This window comes from Astatotilapia calliptera, unplaced genomic scaffold (genome assembly GCF_900246225.1).
Source record: "Astatotilapia calliptera unplaced genomic scaffold, fAstCal1.2 U_scaffold_17, whole genome shotgun sequence".
Classification (NCBI taxonomy): Eukaryota; Metazoa; Chordata; class Actinopteri; order Cichliformes; family Cichlidae; genus Astatotilapia; species Astatotilapia calliptera.
This window is the reverse complement of record NW_020535696.1, coordinates 382419-400600: the sequence shown is the minus strand read 5'-3', so window position 1 is coordinate 400600 and position 18182 is coordinate 382419. Positions and strand designations below refer to the sequence as shown.

The following is an 18182-nucleotide window of genomic DNA, read 5'->3' as shown; positions in this document are numbered from 1 at the left end:
GAACAACACAAACAGTAACACCATGATGGGTTCATGCTCTGAAAATATCTGATAGTCCTGTTGTTGATTTAAACACAACTAATGAAACTGTGTAAAAGGTTTTTCTGTTTTTTCATTTATCTTTGAAAAATCTGTCATGTTGTTTTTCATATGTGAGCCACTGAAACACTGGTGCAGGACATCATGTGAAAAGTACAGAGCAGCTAGAGATGAAACAGGTCTTTTAATTTAAGGTAACTGGCACCATGTCATTGGTTTACAATTGTGTAACTAAAATATGAACATTTTAGGTGCAGATAAACCTCCAGATGTCATTTACTCTAATATTGAACTGGGAAAACTTTGGAAATAAGTGTGAGTACACAAAACATATAGAATGTAGAAGAAAAGCTGGAAAGTTTTTGAAATGTTTAAAAATGTATAATTAAATTTCTTTGTGAATTCGATCATACTTAACAGGGAAGCATCATAAAGCAGAGCAGAGTGCTGTTTATGCTAATGTGAAGACAGGAGCTGCAGGTACAGTCACAACAGTCTCATTCAGTGTTTGTACTTGAATGTGTCATCACATCATTATATTGCAGGTAATTATAGGTCAACATGGAGTTTAGTTATTCACTTACTAATCAGTGTTTCAGCTTTACTGAATCACAGCATCCACAGATTCTGACCCAGACCTCAATCACAAAAACACACACCTGCAAAGCTGAAGTGTCACAGGGCAACAATGATTTTTACTTAGATTTCTTTCACTGTAGTTGTAAAAAGTTTTAAATTTTATATGTATCCAACATGTTTGTATCATATCTGTGCTGAACAAATGTGTGCTGAGCTCTGACGTCTCTTTTAGAGGACAGTCTGATGTATGCTGAGGTCAAACAGCCCAAAAAAGAAAAAGCCAAGAAAAACAAAGGTGAGCAAAGTCTGCCATCATCTCCACTGAATATTGTTCAACATGTTTATCTGCTCCTAAAATGTAAATCTGTTTATTTTAATATTTATATTTAGGTCTTTCATGCGTACTAATTACTTGGTTATAAAATCTAGTTCTATCTTTTGCATCAGTGGAGACATCCAGTTTCCTCCTGGTTAATGATATTATTGTTCTCAATGATCTTCTCTTCATTCACAGGAACATCAAGTCCTGCAGCTGATGCAGCAGTTTATTCTGAAGTCACATCAGGAAGCTCTCTCAGTAATTCTGCTGCCATGCAGGCTGATTTATTCTTCACATTATTAAATGTCCTTCAGCTCATAATATCTTTACATGTTGGAAATCACTTTGTCTCTTTGTGCTTGTCTTACAGGTCAGTGAGGAGAGCTGTAGCAGCAAAGCCAAGAAGAAGCTTTTTATGAAGCCACTCTTGCTCCTCTGCTGCCCAAATATCAGACATGGGGCCCGTTCTTCGTACGTCGCTTACTACATCCAAGATCAAATCATCGCGCTAACCGTGAGCTCGCTAATCCGGTTCCCCGAACACACCTGCTTGTTGACGATTACTACAGCTGGACGCAGGAATGTGACATCACTGGGTGTCGTAAAAGGGGCTACGCATCGATAGTAGAAACATTGATCGGCAACCCGCTGATTGGTCGGCGAAAATGTCCAAGGGGCGTGCTCGGTATTTTCCGGCAGCAGAGCAAGAACTCATGAGTGAGGGATTTCAGGAGTTTCAGAGTTTAATTAAAACGCAAGAGAACACTGCAAAGGCTGCAAAAGCAAGGAGAGAGGGCTGGCAGAAAGTTGCTGACAAATCAAACTCGTAGGTAATTTAATAATAATAATAATAATGGATTGGGTTTATATAGCGCTTTCCAAGGCACCCAAAGCGCTTTACGATACCACTATTCATTCACTCCCACATCACACACTGGTGGAGGGCAGCTATGGTTGTAGCCAGGCTGCCATATCGCGCCATCGGCCCCTCTGGCCAACACCAGTAGGCGGTAGGGTAGATCTATCATATGACACTATATTGTCCAATATCATATGGCATTATATTATATTATAATATGTTATATTATATCCCCTTTCACATTAGAGCCACAACAGGACCCACAAGAACATGGGAACAAGTAAAAGTGGAATACAGGAGTATTCTACAGAATGGTAATATTTATCTCTTAGATTGCTTTGCGTCTCTTGGCAAGGTAATACTGGCCTGTAATACTCTGTTAGTTTGTTCATAACAGCAACCAAGAAAAGGGCAGAGGAAAAAAAGACAGGTGGTGGTCCTGCACCCCCTCGTCAACAAGTTGGTTAAGTAAATAATACCCTCACGGGAAAATCGATATCTCTCTATGAGCACACTGTCGCGCTGAGCTAAAGGATCCTGTCCTGTCCCGCAATATACGCTGAATTCTGAGGACTCTCCTTATCAATCTTGCACCTTCCGCAATGGGCTGCTCGCGTATACGGACAGGACATGGCTGCGACAGGCTTCCCAAATCCACCTTCGCTTTTATAGCCGTGGTCTCTCATCTTGATTACACAAAGTAATTTACAATTACTACTGTGAAATATGAATTACATCTGTAATAATCACATACATGTAATAGAATGTTAATAGTTCATTTCCCTTTTTTAGGAAATGACCTGTATGTATCTGTGTGACATCAATAAAAGGATCAAGTGCTGCATTATCTTTAGTTACATTGATAATATTTATTTATGGTGAAACAGTGGAAAAAATATCGCTGTTGCTTTCGTATAAATGAAGCGGACATACCTGCGTGGCCGCGATCTAATCCTGTTTACATAAAGTAAACCTGCTCGGGAGCAGGTTTACGCTTACGGCTCTGTTGCTATGACAGCAAGTCCCGGATGAGCTTCGGGGAACCGACTGATCCAGGATCACGCGAAATCGTCAACAATCTAATCCGGCTAACCTACTTAGCGAGGTACGAAGAACAGGCCCATGCTCAGCTTTATGTGCAGTTACAATATTACATCATAATATCATATAATTCAGTATAAACCAAATGGAGGTGTATTCATATTCAATATTCATGCTCTTTATCTTCGGTTACTTTTACAAAAAAAATTGTAATAAACCTTGACTGTATCTAACATGTTCCAACAGCAGTGAGAAATATGTGATGTTTAGTATCTGACAGCACAATTTACAGTCAGTGTTTGCAGTGTAAATACTGATATGGGCACCAACAAATACTTTAACTGTGTTTGTTTACATTATATAAATAAGAATTATATCATAGGCAGTGAATACATTTGAATGTATTTCATGTATATTTTTGTGTTTCTGATCATTTTTTTGCATCTTTTAGTTAGAAGGTAGAAATAAAATCTTTTTACATTTGAACATTTTATATTTATTTTTGATTTTTGTTTCCTGTATGAAATTATCCACAAACTAATTTTTGTTTATTTGATCAGCAATAATTCAGTTTGTTATGTGTTTGAAATAAATTGAATGACTGAATCACAGCTGAAAGTGTTTTTTGTTCTTGTTGTTTTATGCATTTACTCTGAGTGTGTGATTATTGTGCTGCTGTTACAGTCTTTCTGTTTTACTTCTCAGCACTGCCATCATGTGTCTGAATACACAGCGTACAGTCAAACTCAACAACCTCAGTTAAAGATTTGCTAACATTTAAAGCTGTTGAGCACCAGTGCAGGTTATGTGACCTGTGTTTGTGTTTTTGAATAAATCTCTTGAAGTTTTTGCAAATGGAAAATGTTGTATATTTCTGATGGATGTAAAACTTTTAAAACACTGAAAGAAAATTCAAATAAATTCAGATCTGCAAAGAAATGCATTGATTATGTTTTATTCAAGAATCAATATCAAACAGTATCACAAGATCAAACTGCAAAGAATAACGTCTTTACTCTTCTGACTGGCCTACATGTGTGTGAAAGACTGTTGGTGGTCACCATCTTTTCTGCCACAGGCTTATTTTTATCCACTGACAGGCCTCATGGTTTCTGGTTGGGTCACCATGAACAGAGGAAATGCAGCCTGTGGTTTCAGCCTCAAGTCTTCGGTGTAGCTGATGTTTAGTTTTATGTTATCAGCTCACAGCAAAGAGTTAACAAGGAGCACAGACAAAGAGCACAGTATGATTTTCACTTTGACCTCTGTGTGCATGACACATGTTTACATGATGTGCCTGTACTGGAATAACAGTAGTGACAATCAAATATTCAGTTATCTTTATAAAATCATGTCGCGCTAAAGTAAGAGATTATTTTGTAAACTTCTTCATCATTTTTCAAATCAAACAATCATTTGCACCAAAGTTAATTTATTCAAAGCTAATAATTGAAAACAAAATGAAATTTCTTCATATTTTTGTTCATTTTTTGCACTTTAAGAAAAGTTTTTTCTTTAACGTGTGAATATTTCTGTAACTGTTGGTGACCTCATAGCTGCAGGCTTATCTGCACCATCTCTGCACTTAAACGTTACAGTGACTTCATTATTTCCATCAGCCTGCAGAACTAAAATGAGGAAGAACAATTGAAGCTAAATATGAGCTGCCTTCCAGATCACATGCTTTAGCTCTGACAGCACAGACAGATGATGAGGAGACTGTGAGACGTTAAACAGGCAGAATACAGAGCTCAGAGTTTTACACGTTCTGGTTTGTTGTCTTTCACACTCCTTAAAACATGAGAGAATGTTTACTGATCTTCATTTTACTATAAATAACACCTCGGTGTATAAATTGCCTTGATTGCTAATTTACTGTTAATAGTTAATATTTATTATTATTATCTGAAAAAGAAAACCATAAGAATCTAAAATCTAAAACAAGATGCTAAAACAGGACCAACTTTCTCTAAATGTAATCACACAGAGCTCAGATGAGTAGAGAGTGTTTCCACAGCAGGTGTGTTTTTCCACAGCAGGTGTGTGTTTGCACAACTGAAGGTTTGCAGGTTGAACACTGGAGAAGATCAGAGACAGAAGAAGACTGGATTAAGTGGATCAACTACAAGGATGATTCTCTGCAGTCAGGTTAGTTTCCTCAGTGTGCTGTAACTCAGTGAGTGGATGAACAGTCGACCCTTTTATGTGCAGCTATTTGAGGATGGAGAACAAATGTGCCAACCTGAGCTGACTGGAGCAGGTGAGGAAGATAACTAACACATCCCACTGAGAAGGAAGAGCTGTGGAGCTGTGACAGACTGTGGCAACATCAATGAAAAAGGCACCTTGAAGTGGGAGCCCACCATCACCTCCACCATTAAGAAAGCCCAGCAGAGGATGTACTTCCTGAGGCAGCTGAAGAAATTCAACCTGCCAACACGGACGATGATACAATTCTACACCGCAATCATCGAGTCCATCCTCACCTCCTCCATCACCGTGTGGTATGCTGGAGCCACTATCAGGGACAAACAGAGACTGCAGCGTGTTGTGCACTCGGCTGAGAAGGTGATTGGCTGCAGACTCCCATCTCTGCAGGACCTGTGCACCTCCAGGACACTGGGGCGTGCAGCTCGGATTACAGCTGACCCTTCTCACCCTGGACACAGTCTGTTTGACCTGCTCCCCTCAGGCAGGAGGCTCCGGTCCATTTGCACCAGAACCTCTCGCCATAAGAACAGTTTCTTCCCCTCTGCTGTTGGACACATGAACAATAAACGTACGACTGTTCCCACCACTAACACATGACCCTACGCTGTGTCACTGCATCATTCCATGTTTGGCACTGATCACCACCTGCACTCATGTATATATCATGTATATATCTTTCTACGTAGCACTTTTAATTCTTATTCTTACTTTTTTTTTCATGTCTATTTAAGCGCAATTTATGACAGTATGTTTGCACTGAAGCACTGCAGCAATTTCCTAATGTTGTTAACCTGCTCAACATTTGGCAATAAAACCCCTTTCTGATTCTGATTCTGATTCTGAAAAATGTAATAATTATTTTATTACAGTCCTGATATCAGACCTCTGTTTATTTGTTTATTAGAAGCTCCGATATTAACCCTCTTAAGACTGAATCATAAATAAAATGAATTTTTTTATAAGCTGGTGTGTTTTTTTAACCTTATGAGAAATAAATATTTTTCACATGAGGTGGAAAAAATCTTTTTTAGCTGCATCTGGCATTTTTGTACAATTTGTTGCTCAGTTTATCTTCAAATAAAAACATAACGTTTTTTTTAACACATTAAACTTTGAGTTTCCTTTCAAAATGTTCAAAAATCTTTTAGAAAACTGGTGAAAATATCTTTGAGGAATCGTTGAAGGCTCGTTGACTGATGTCAGCCATGTTGGATGTCTCAGCTGAGGGCTCTGCATGAGTTGCTGATCCCTGCTGGTTAATCTGTGCACTGCATGTGTGTCTGTAGACATCAGGTTCATTAACGTGAGCAGAAAAGGCCAAGCAACAAACTTTGTTAAAGAGGATGAAAAGAAACTTGATGAATGTTGGTCGAATATTCTTCTGTCAGAGGAGACAAAGATAAATTTGTTCACATTCAGTCAGACAGATCAGTGAGTCTGTAGTTGTGATACTGACGCGTGGAGGCAGGACATGACAACAAAGATAAAACTATGACCTGCAAAGTGTGTCAGTAACTAAGCAACAGAGCACCTTTGTATATCACAGAGAAAGGTAGGAACACTAAACAGGAAAGAAACTTAAATGTTTGCAGTGGACAGGAAATGTGAACACGTCACACGACTGCTGTGGTCAAAGCTACAGGAGCTGTTTGAGGTTGGTGTACAAGGAAGGAAGCACAGAGAGGTGATAGAAGGAGGAGCTGAATATAAACTCTGGTCTTATCTACATTAAGTGCAGCTTCTCTTTATCAATGCAAAGTCGAACACTTTGAGATTAGATGCAGATCAGCGTGCAGGGCTGGACGTGAGGATGGGGCACTCTTTGCTCTGTTTGCTGGGGTTATTCTGTGAGTACAATACACACCTTTACTGTTTGGATGGCAGCGATGAAGGAAAATGTTTCTCACTGGTGACAATTACACTGTATCACTGCTTTAACCTGTTTATCTGACAGCTTCAACACAGCAGAGTAGTTTTTTTTTCATGTTTCCAGCCTGTTTCACAGCTAATAGAAACACATCAATTTGGTGATGAGCAATAACTGTGCCATGTGAAGATTTAAAAAGCCTCAGTTCATTTATTTATTGTGATTTTGTCAGCTGTATAATGTCTGATGATGTTTCATTCATTATTTTAGTGCTCAGTACAGTCAGACATGGAAACACTGAAGGTGAGAAACGGTTTTTTCTTCTTGTGTTGCTCTAAATGACGTCCTCTGTGTTATATTTTGTATCATAAACCAAACATTTCATTGATTTATTGGTTAAAATGTTAATATAACCATGTTAAGTGTGTGAGCACTGAAACACACACCCACGATATAAACTGTATATTTACTGAAGAGCTGTGGCTTCATACTGTCAGCCGGTGATCGGCTGTGATCAGCTGATCACGGGGCCGGGGTTAAAAGAGAGACGCCACCCACCTGTTCGCCGCTCAGACATCAGTCTCTTCGTGTCAGGAGCTCCGAAACTCTGCCGACGTCAGTCTCCGCCTGATTCAGCAACCGTGAGTGACAATCCCTTTCAATCCTTTTTCTCTTCCCGGCTCCGCTCGCTCTCTGTCTGTAACGACAGTTCCGAAGCCACGCTTCGTGCACTGGTCATTACTAGAATAACTGCGTGTCTGCTCCAAACCCACCGCTAGCCTTCGCCGCGCTTGGGTCTAGCCAGCACGCCACACGGGCACGCCGAATTACTGTGTGTGATCCGCCCGACCGTGACACATACATGTGGATTTTCTTTTTATGTTTATCTGATCTGAAAATATCAACAGTGTGTGTAGTGCAGATTATCTCACTCACGAGTTATGTTGTTGGTTTGTATGCTGGATGATATACTGGGATTTCTAACACGTCACTCCAAAGTCTCTGTAGATGTTCAGTGTGTTGAATTGTGTGGCTGCAAAAGATGATTCACATTATTTAAGTTTGCATCAAACATTCAGAGCAACAATTTTATTCTTTTGATCTTTTTCTAAATTACAGACCTTGGAGTGAAGGCCACTCTGACAGCAGACAGATTACCTATACCAGCAGGGGGCAGTGTGACACTGACCTGTGATGTGAAACACTCTGCTGACTTAAAATATGAGTGGTTCAGAGAAACCTCATCTGCAGTAAAGTCCACAGAAGCTGTTGGATCAGATAAAGTGATCAGGATCTCTAAAGGAGGAAAATACCAATGCAGAGGGCGGAGAACAGGCACAACTTTACTCATAGCACAAAGTGATCCAGTCATCATTCAGGAAACTGGTGAGTTTAAAAATGTCATATGAAATAAAACAACATGGATTCTCCAAAGTTTGGAGATCAGAGAGGGACAAAATTATGACAAAAACTTATGTTACAAAGTGATTTACGGCCCCAACCTGCCAAGTTATTTATGATAATAAAACTGTTACAAAGTTATAATAAACAATAATGGGGTTAAAATATTTAATAATACTGTTTTTATTTTTAATGATAATATGTTAATCAGTCAGAAATTAAATGTGTGGCTCAGTCATTCATAAACGTGTTTTGTGATTTGGCCCCTGATGCTCCAGTTGTCACGGTTCAGCATTTTGAGTCTCGTGTGTTTTGGTATTTTATAATATGTTTTATGTTCTGAGTCCTTTGCTGTTTTGATTATTGCAGTTATTATTATTATTATTATTACCCCAGGCTCAGTTATGGCTGTTACGGTTTTAGTTCTTAGGTTTTGTTTTATGTGTTCATGTTGTGTTTACTTTGTGCATTTCTGTCCCACGTTTCAGGTCTCTATGTTCTGTCTCACAGTCTCTGTTAAGTTTACGTGTCTACAGTTCAGTCGGTGTGTTTCCTGTTTTACTTTGAAGGTCTGCGTCTCATGTCAGTGTTTCTAGTTTTGTTTCCCTTGTCTCGTCCTGCCTAATTACTCCCAGCTGTGCTCTCCTACTGTGTCTCATTCCCTTCATTATCCCTCAGTGTATTTAAGCCCTGTGTTTCTCTTTTTCAGTGTTTGATCTCCCTCATCCATGTCTGTGTGTTCTGCCTACAAGCCTGTCAAGTTTATTTTTGTTTTCCAGTTTAGTTCTTTTTTTGTGTGCAGCAATAAAGCTGCTATTTTGAGTTCAAGCTTTGCTTCTGTGTTGAGTCTGCAGTTTGCACACAGACCGTGACACCAGTTGCTGTTATCAGTTACAGTTTTAGGACAGAGTGACGTCTCTCTATGTGATTGGCTCATTTCAGAGGCCATCCTGACCAATGGCTGTGGAGCTGTCATAGAAACATTTTTGAATTATTCTGAAGACACTCTGAAGAGTCAGCTCAGAGATATGAGAGAGTTTAATAAAGATTTCTCTGAGCCTGTGATTCTCACGTGATTATGAACAGGACTGACTGAGGATCAGTGAAGAGGGTGAAACACAGCGAGGGTGTAAAGAACTTCATGTTCTGGGACCATCAAACATATTTTTCTGTGAGACAAACAATGAGACAAGTATAACAATAATAATAGTTTAATATTTAATGACTGAAACAAAATGGTTTGCTATGCTGAGGTATGAGCTGCAGATGTGAGCAGCACATTTTCTGTCCAGTCACTGACTGGGCGATCAGACCTCTGTACTGGTTGTTTGTGGCTCTGTAGACAGACATGTGACCTAGAAGCACGGCTACAGTCATCGACATCATCATGACCTGTGAAGCAATAATTACATGTGTGTGAGCCACGTCTCCTAATTTTTTAAAGATGATTTTTTTAGGCCTTTTATCTTTTATTGGATAGAGCCATTGTAGGGGTGCAGCTGGGACTTGAACCTGGCCGTACTGCTCACCCACTCAGCTGAATTTTTAATGATATAATGGTTCTGGAATAAAAATACAAACAGAGATTTGTCATGTTTGTCACAGACTACGGCCCTTTGGTGTTAAATTCTGATACTAAATACACACACACAAATTAAAAAAGTGTTAATAATTGACCCAAACATTCAATTACATAGCTCGATGTTATTTTATATGTAGATGGAAATAACAGTGAATGATGTTTTTGATGATGCAGTGTTTGCTCACTTTTCCTTTTTACTGGAAACCACTCCATCCTTTTATTTTATTTATATATATATAGAATCAGAGGATAAATGTTTGAAATGACTTCAGCTGTTTTAAAATTATTGATCTGAACAGAAAGGTGAACATAAAACATTCATTCCAGATTTCTGCATCTGATTTTATTCTGTTAGGATTTCAAACTGCAAACTTCTCACTCTGGTTAATCAGCCTTTTCTTAGATCAGCCAGCAGGAGGAGTTTCAGCCACAGGGATTATAAAAATGTTCATTTATTCCTTTTGTGTCCTAACTGAGGAATTTTGCTGTGGAAAGTTTCCAACAGGACTGATGTGACGCTGCAGCACAGCTGGTCTCAGATATTCACTGGTGAGACAATCACTCTCAGATGTGAGATTCAGGGAGGTGAAGGAAAGGTGTGGAAATATGAATGGACAGCACCCAACACAAACAGCCCTCCAACATCCAGTGAATACAGGATCAGCAGAGTTTCAGTGTCCCACAGTGGAGACTACAGATGTCGGGGTAGCAGTGACTATCTCTTAACAGGATGGAGTGATGCCTTCAGACTGACAGGTTCATGTAAGCTGGTCTATGAATCAAACTGAAGTTTCCTGTTTTAAGACATCAAAAAACAATTCAGACCCTCCAAGAGACTCACTGCAAACAGACTCACAACTGAGTGCACTGTGACTCTACAATGATTTATTTAAAAGGGAATGTAAAGAGAGGAAACTTTTAAGAAAAAAAATAATAAATCAGGTGCGTCTGTTGTGTAGTTTTGAGCTAAGACAGATTGCCTGTGTGAGATTATAACCTTGTGTTTGGTGCCAGTCAGAGTCAGATTCACACTGAGAGCAGAAAGCACAATCACAGCAGTAATACCAGCAGTTCTTCAGTCTGTTTGTCTTTCAGTGCAATTACATTAAAACCACCAGGACACAGTTTATGAAATTTGGGGGATCAAAGCCAAAGAAAGAAGCCATTTGATTTCACTGTGTGTAGCCGGTCTGGCCTCACACTGTTGCTGCAAACTGTGTTGTGTCAACGAGGAGACGAGTCAGCTGTTGCTTTGCCTGCTGAGTTTATTCTCCAACACTGTTTAAATAAAAATCAATTCAGTTCAGCAACTTCATGTGATTGGGCTTCTACATGCACAGCTTTAAAAGAAACAGTGTCTTTGAATACATCAAGCAAGATTTGAACCATTTTAGCACTTTTACTGTGCTTAACCTCTGTAACAGGATCATTAGCATAATCTCATCTCTCCTCAGCAGGGCCTCCTTCAAAACTACAGGAAGTGTAGTCAAAGGTTATAAAAGGTTATAAAACTTTGACTACATTTCTCGCAAAAGTCCGTCTTAATTTTTTTTCCTCCCATGTCCCCTGCGGGGCTCCGTACAATACCGTTGTTGGAACTCTTTGTCCCTCCTTCAAGGCCACCTGGGTCCACTGGAGACTGCTGAGCTTAACCGGGCATAGTGACACTTTCTCTCAGCTGAACATGAGATGCACACACATGCACATGCACACACATGCACACACACGCACACACATGCACATGCACACACACACGCACACACACACATGCACGCACACACACACACACACACACACACACATGCACACACACACACATGCACACACACACACACGCACACACATGCACATGCACACACACACACGCACCCACGCACACATATGCACACACACACACACGCACACAGTTTTTTTTCTTGTTCTCTGGCTCTTTACGAAGGTGGTCGCACTCTCTCCCTCTCTCGACTTGCCCATTGTGTTGTACATTTCAGTGTTTTTCCATAATGCTGTCCATTTCACTGCAGGGCAACTTGCATGTGACAAATAAAGGCTTTCTTGATTCTTGATTCTTGACATATGCGTGTAACTGACACAGACACACACAAACTGCTCTCCTAGTGGAACGCAGTCTGAGTCGAGTCCTTTTTTTCTCCTCCTGTCCCCGATGTTGTGTATTTTCATTGCCTTTCTTAAATGCTACCTATTCTGACCTGTAATGTGATGTTTGTATAATATATGTAAGGTGGGAAGGGTCCATTTTCACTGCAGGCAACTGGAAGTGACAAATATGGGCTTCATTCATTTGTTCATAAACACGGAGTCACCAGACCATGACAAATTACTTTTTAAATACTGCAAAGAAAATATAAAAGTTTTACAGTGTTGATAAAACCGAGTTTAAAGTTTATTTTATCTTGTCATCAAGATTTGGTCATGTTCACCATTTCCATCTAGTTTTTTAAATTATTTAGATTCAGTCATTTATTTGTTTGTTCTTTTTCTAAACTGAATTGCAGATAAACCAAAGGCCAAACTGAGAGCTGATAACACAGCTGTTCCAGTAGGGGGCAGTGTGACCCTGACCTGCTCTGTGAGCCCATCATCATCATCTGGATGGAAATATTACTGGTACTGTACTGTTGCACCCAATGTGACCCAGTGTCCTATATTGAGATTCACAGCCAGCTAAACTCTCTCTTGCATCACTTCCTCCAAGGAACAGGCACGTGTTGTATTTGGACAGGATTTAATGCAAAAAAGTGTGAAACTGAAATGATACAGAATACAGAAATGTCACATAAACATTAGCTTGGGTTGAACTTAAGTGGACATATAAAACACATCAAAAGTTTCCAAATCACTTCAATAATGTCATATACCCTCTCTTAAAGGTAAACACAATTAAGAAACTTACTCATATTGCCACTCAAAGGGATTTAACGGAGTGGATGGCTTTGGATCGGAGGAAAACACACCATGTCTTGCTTCACTCATGAGCAAACACTTCCTATCACACTTCTTTTAGTGACTAATTGGCTCAACATAGCAAACTGTGCAAACCTGCGCCCCCTATAGGCCTGGAGAAATAACATACAAACAGTTCCAGTACAGGTACAGAGATGATACCACAGTGGATGTTGTCTCCCCATCAAATGGACAAATCAATGTCTCACCGGAAGGACTCTACAGGTGCAGAGGAGGAAGAGGAAACCCAGTTTACTACACAGAGGACAGCCAAGAAGTTCAGATTAACACAACTGGTGAGTTTGGATTCAGCAACAATATTGAATAGATAGATGATTGAGGGTTACTATGAAGGTCAAACAGCATTATATCTCATGGTAACCTCTTTGGCATTGTAATAATGTTCATATTGGAAATGGTTGAATATGAATAGTCATGTAAAATGTGGAGTCTAGAGAATCAGTGTCAGGAATGTGATCCAAGGAGAGGAGACTAGGTGGGATTATGAATGTGAAACAATCATTTTCAGCAAATCTCCAAATCAACATAAATTCACAATTAGTTCTGTAGCAACTCTACAAGTAAGACTGCAAGTAGTGTAGAACAGGAGTCACAACATGAAACCACAGAGCAGAGTCATGCTGACAGTTTCTGACAGGAAACAGAAAATCTCAATGTAAACATCAGTTTTTGTTTCTTTATATTAAGATTTCAGATCCAAAATCTGACATTTTCTAGTTTCAGGTTTTGGATGTGAAAGAAGTTCATTTATCATTCCGTTCATCATCGGACTTGTTAGTGGAATTATTGCCGTGCTGATGCTGATGTGTTGCTATAAACAGATAAAGGGTGAGAGACTTTCTGTTTGACTTTTTAAAGGAAAAATAATTTATTTTGATGCTGTGACACTTTTAAACAAACTGATGTAATAATCTTTGTGCTTTTTACAGAACCCTGTTGTAACAGGTTGGTGCAGCAGTTTATTTTCATTTATATAACTTCAAATGAAGCTAACTTTGAATTATTCCTCATTAAATTTTCATTATTTGTTTCAGTCTCACTCAGTCTCAGAGCACCAATCAAAGCTCTGCTTCACAACAAACATCCAACCAGAATGAAGCTCAGGTTTACTCCTCTCTTCTTCATGGTGAGACCAGAAATTATTACTTTTTTCTTTCTCTTTAGAAAAAAAACCATCTTTTATTAAAAACAAAAATAAATATTTTTTTTTCTTTCTTATTTTCAGTGACTTGTAGGTGATCTTTCAGTCTATGAATCAATCAGAGGCTCTGGAAACACTGGAAGTGGTACAAACAGTATAAACTTTGATAATAGCAGAGCTGTAAGAAATGTAAATATTTGATCTGACTGATCAAACTTCATTATTTCAGCAGATGAATACAACAACGTCACATCTGGATTTCAGCTTGAAGGTCTTGATAAAAGGAGTGAGTACAAGAAACATGAAATGTAATAATTGGTCGAATGTTTTTGTAACTTGTGTAATTTTAGAGGAAGACAGTCTCCATGTTATTAACTACAATAATCCATCATCACAACAGGCAGACATGATGGCACAGAGGAGAGCTCTGACTACAATAATGTGAATCCTGAATCAGCCTCATGTACAAATGTGAACTCTACACACACTGAATCATTAGTAATCAGATTACATGTGCAGTAAAATGTGTGACATCATTGTTAAAGTTTCAAAGTTTTGTGGAGCTGATGAGCAGAATCACGACTGGTTTTAGTTATGTTGTGTTTCTGTTGTGGTGTCTGAATAAAATAGCGAGCCTCTTAAATTTGCAGTTCTGTGTGATTAAAGAATGAAAGTGTAAATTAAAGGTCAGAAAGCATCATCACATCTCTGGCACCATTTTGGGGAGACAAATGCATGTTCAAATACATTTTTACCTGTATTTAACTTTTAACCCAAATACCTATGTATTCTGATTGTTTTAACCACCATACCAGTGCTTGGTCTTAAACCAGTTTAGCTTAGTAGCTCACAAATACATGAAAGAGGCATGTGTATGCTGGCAGGGCAGGCTTAGCTTTAGCTTTAACATTCTCAAAATCACTTTTTAGAACCAGTAAACAGTCATTCTTCACTGCCAACAGCATATTAACATTCATATTCACAATATCAGGATACAACAGGGAGCTTATTCAGCTAAACGTCCTGAAACAAGTGCAAAATAAAACCAAAATGGCGCCCGCGGCTGGCTAGGCTTCGACATTTTTCCAGTCCTTCTACTTCATAAAACGTAACAAATAACAGGGTTTACCCACTGATTTATACCCCCACATTTAGCTGTGTTTCTTATCAATATTTTACAATGTTTTAATATAGTTTTACCGCAAAACAGGGAAATGATGAGACAGAGGCTGTATCCCAATTCAGGGTCTGCAGCCTCAAAAGCTGCATTTTAAGGCTAATTACGTCACAGCGACGCAACAAAGGCTGTCCCAATTCAAAAGCTGCTCGAAATGCGGCCCTCAAATGCGTCCTTCATTTCCCTGAATTTTAAGGATGTGGCTGTCACTACCCGATCCGTACCAGAAACCCAATTGGTACCCGGCATGCGCGAAAGGTGTCTACTTCCAGTCGAAGCGTTTTACGATAGTTACAGGTCAGAGTATCTGTTAAGATGTTAAGAATAATAAGTATCTCTTAAAATGTTTGCAATAATCAATCATTTCAATATAATGTAGACAAAAATGAAAAATAAAAAGATAGTTATGGATCAGGACTCACCGATCCTTACTGCGCATGTGCAAAGTACTCCCCAGTGTACGAGGATACTGCCACCTGCTGACCGAGTGAATGAACCCTATTGTAAACCGAATTAGCGTCATTACAAACGTGTGTTAAATTTGATTTAGTGATAGTCGAGTGTGTTTAATGCCTGTCTGTGTGGAGAGGATTGATTGGAATAGTGATGATGATGTCTGCTATCACTGTCAATTGTCAGTAAACACTTCATCTGGCTGATGAATCTTCACGTGACATGTTACAAAGTCTGTATTACTAACTCTGTAATTAGGCGCCATTCTTCTTATTTTACGGCGCTGTTGTTCAATCAGGGAACGCCCTCTGTTGAGGAGAAAAGCATAAATTTGTTTATATACGAATTATCCATTGTTTAACCCTTTAAAGCTGGTCGGAGCGGACACGCTCCATTTTGCATAACTATTTTTAAATCCCGGTAGCACTGCAACCACATAAGCTAGCGCAATAATTTTTTTGCATATGAAACCGGAGGAGTTGTACTTACATCTGATGCCATCAGCTTCCTTCCACATAAAGCTTTGCAAAAACTGCATAAAAAGCACTTGCAGGAACAAAAACATAATATTCCAGGAACACGCTTTGCCGATCCAATCAGCTGTTTGTAACACTTCCTACGTCGATCAGCGTGAACTATCACATGACCGCATGACCTGCCCGAAACCGGAAGTGACGTCATTTTGCGGAAATGTAGTTTTTTACCATCGTGGCCTTATGAGCCTATACTTGTGTTTTTAAAAGTTATGTTTGACTTTATGACTTTCTGCGTCGTTTCTGGGATGCTTAGGACTCATATTGCACTGCTGGAAATATTTTATTTTGATGCATATGCTGTTATTTTGAAAATTTGCACTATAATATATTTTTTCGTTTTTCCTGCAGTATATGAAAATTGGTGTATCTCAAAAATAAAACTATGAAGACACTTAAAATAATTTTCCTTTGGTGGGAAACTAGTTTGTGCAACTTTTTTGTATTTACAGTTTTGAGGGATAAGCCTCTTAAATTTCATTAAAAAATCAAAAACGATTTTCAATTATTTTGTAGTTTATTGCACTTTTTTGCAATTTATGTAATTACTATGCACTTAATGCAGACATATTATTAAAATTTGGGCTATAATGCTTGTATTGATGTATAGCAACTTGAAATGCTCCAAAAAATGGCTCTACAACATAAAAATATGCTATAAGCCCTGGCGGACGTGGTTCTATGGTAGGTCTTAAAGGGTTAAAAATTAAGTAAATTAAGTGTTTAAGTTCATCTCTGAATGTTTGTAAAGCATTCCTATGTTAAGCTTAACAACCGATATGTGGAGCGCCGACGTCTGTTCGTTTTCATGGCCTGACTCTGCATTGTCAAGTCTGACTGTACAATGGATAGACTCAAGTTTTACTTTGCAAAACGCAGTGTTGCAGGCTAAACAATTTTTTTGTGGTTCAAAAACACTATGAAAATTACTTTTTTCATACTTACCACTGGATGTCTATTTATGTTGAGCTGTAAGTATAAAAGCGTCCATTCTACAAGTTCTTGTTTTTTGTTTGTTTGTTTTTAAGTTGTTGAATGCAAACATTATTTTGTGCTGATATTACACATTTTTCAGAGCCAAAGAGTTTTTGGAATCTGCATAAAATTGCATTTTAAATTACTTTTTGAATATTACTTAAATACTTACATTTAAAGTTCTGCTAATAGTTTAAATAAAAAGATCCGTATTGCTGAACTGTGGAATATTTTTGGTGCAGAGTATGTTTTGCATACAGGTATAAAAGAATAGCTTTAGTGTTTTCTTTTTTAAAACTTGACTTTTATTGATTATAAAATACACTATATCGGATTCATATCAGTATCAGCAGATGTCCAATTTTATGATATCAGTTTTAGACATTTCTACTCAAAATCAACAACCTTCGTTTTTGACATGAAGAACTTTGGAGCTGTTGGACACCAGAGCAGACTGTTTTTGACCTCTGTTTGTGTCACTTGGAGAAATAAAGAATACAGTAGACTTTTTGATTAATGCAAAAAAAAAATTAAACAATGAAACAAAAATACAGTAAATCCAGATCTACTAAAAATACAGTTTTGAGAAACAATATCAAGCATTAAAAGATCAAACTGGAAACATAGAGATGCAGCATAATGTTTTTTGTTCTTCTGAGCAGGCTCCAATGCCTGCATGTCTGTCAAACTGTAGATTATGATCTATTCTGCCTCAGGCTTATTGTGAATCTACTGAAAAACATCATGGTTTCGAGTCAGGCTACCTAGAAAACAGGAAATGCAGCTTGTGGTTTCAGCCAAAAGGGGTCTGTTAAAACGTGCATAGAGCAGCGTGCAGCAAGCAACAGCGAGTTGCAAAAAGCACAGTGGAAGTTTCACTTTGATCTCTGTGTGGATGGCACATGTTTATGTTTATGATTTATCTGTACTGAAATGATAGTAATAATTATCACTGCTACATGTAAGCATGCATAACATTCAGTGAAAACGGATCAAAAACTGTTGTCATGATGACACATG

The 18182-nt window shown here is 38.5% G+C and overlaps 1 protein-coding gene and 1 long non-coding RNA gene across 2 annotated transcripts; both read left to right on the top strand.

Annotated features, from left to right (window-relative positions):
* Nucleotides 1–462: 462 nt before the first annotated feature.
* LOC113017632 (uncharacterized) lies at nucleotides 463–1389 on the top strand. The gene is made up of 4 exons (XR_003271527.1): nucleotides 463–519; nucleotides 851–913; nucleotides 1133–1195; nucleotides 1308–1389. It is a non-coding gene; the product is annotated as an uncharacterized LOC113017632 (long non-coding RNA).
* A 5434-nt stretch (nucleotides 1390–6823) lies between these two features.
* Nucleotides 6824–10698, top strand: LOC113017643 (low affinity immunoglobulin gamma Fc region receptor II-b-like). Its single transcript, XM_026160785.1, has 4 exons — nucleotides 6824–6895; nucleotides 7186–7218; nucleotides 8035–8301; nucleotides 10394–10698. The coding sequence occupies exons 1-4, from the start codon at nucleotides 6859–6861 to the stop codon at nucleotides 10684–10686; spliced, it is 630 nt and encodes a 209-aa protein (XP_026016570.1). The 5' UTR covers nucleotides 6824–6858; the 3' UTR covers nucleotides 10687–10698.
* The last annotated feature ends 7484 nt before the right edge of the window (nucleotides 10699–18182 follow it).

Bases quoted from the DNA above. Each gene is read 5' to 3' on its own strand.
- LOC113017643 (XM_026160785.1), top strand. From the start codon at position 6,859: ATGGGGCACTCTTTGCTCTGTTTGCTGGGGTTATTCT. The intron at 6,896-7,185 runs GTGAGTACAATA...TCATTATTTTAG, and splicing joins CTGTTTGCTGGGGTTATTCT to TGCTCAGTACAGTCAGACAT. The intron at 8,302-10,393 runs GTGAGTTTAAAA...TGCTGTGGAAAG, and splicing joins AGTCATCATTCAGGAAACTG to TTTCCAACAGGACTGATGTG.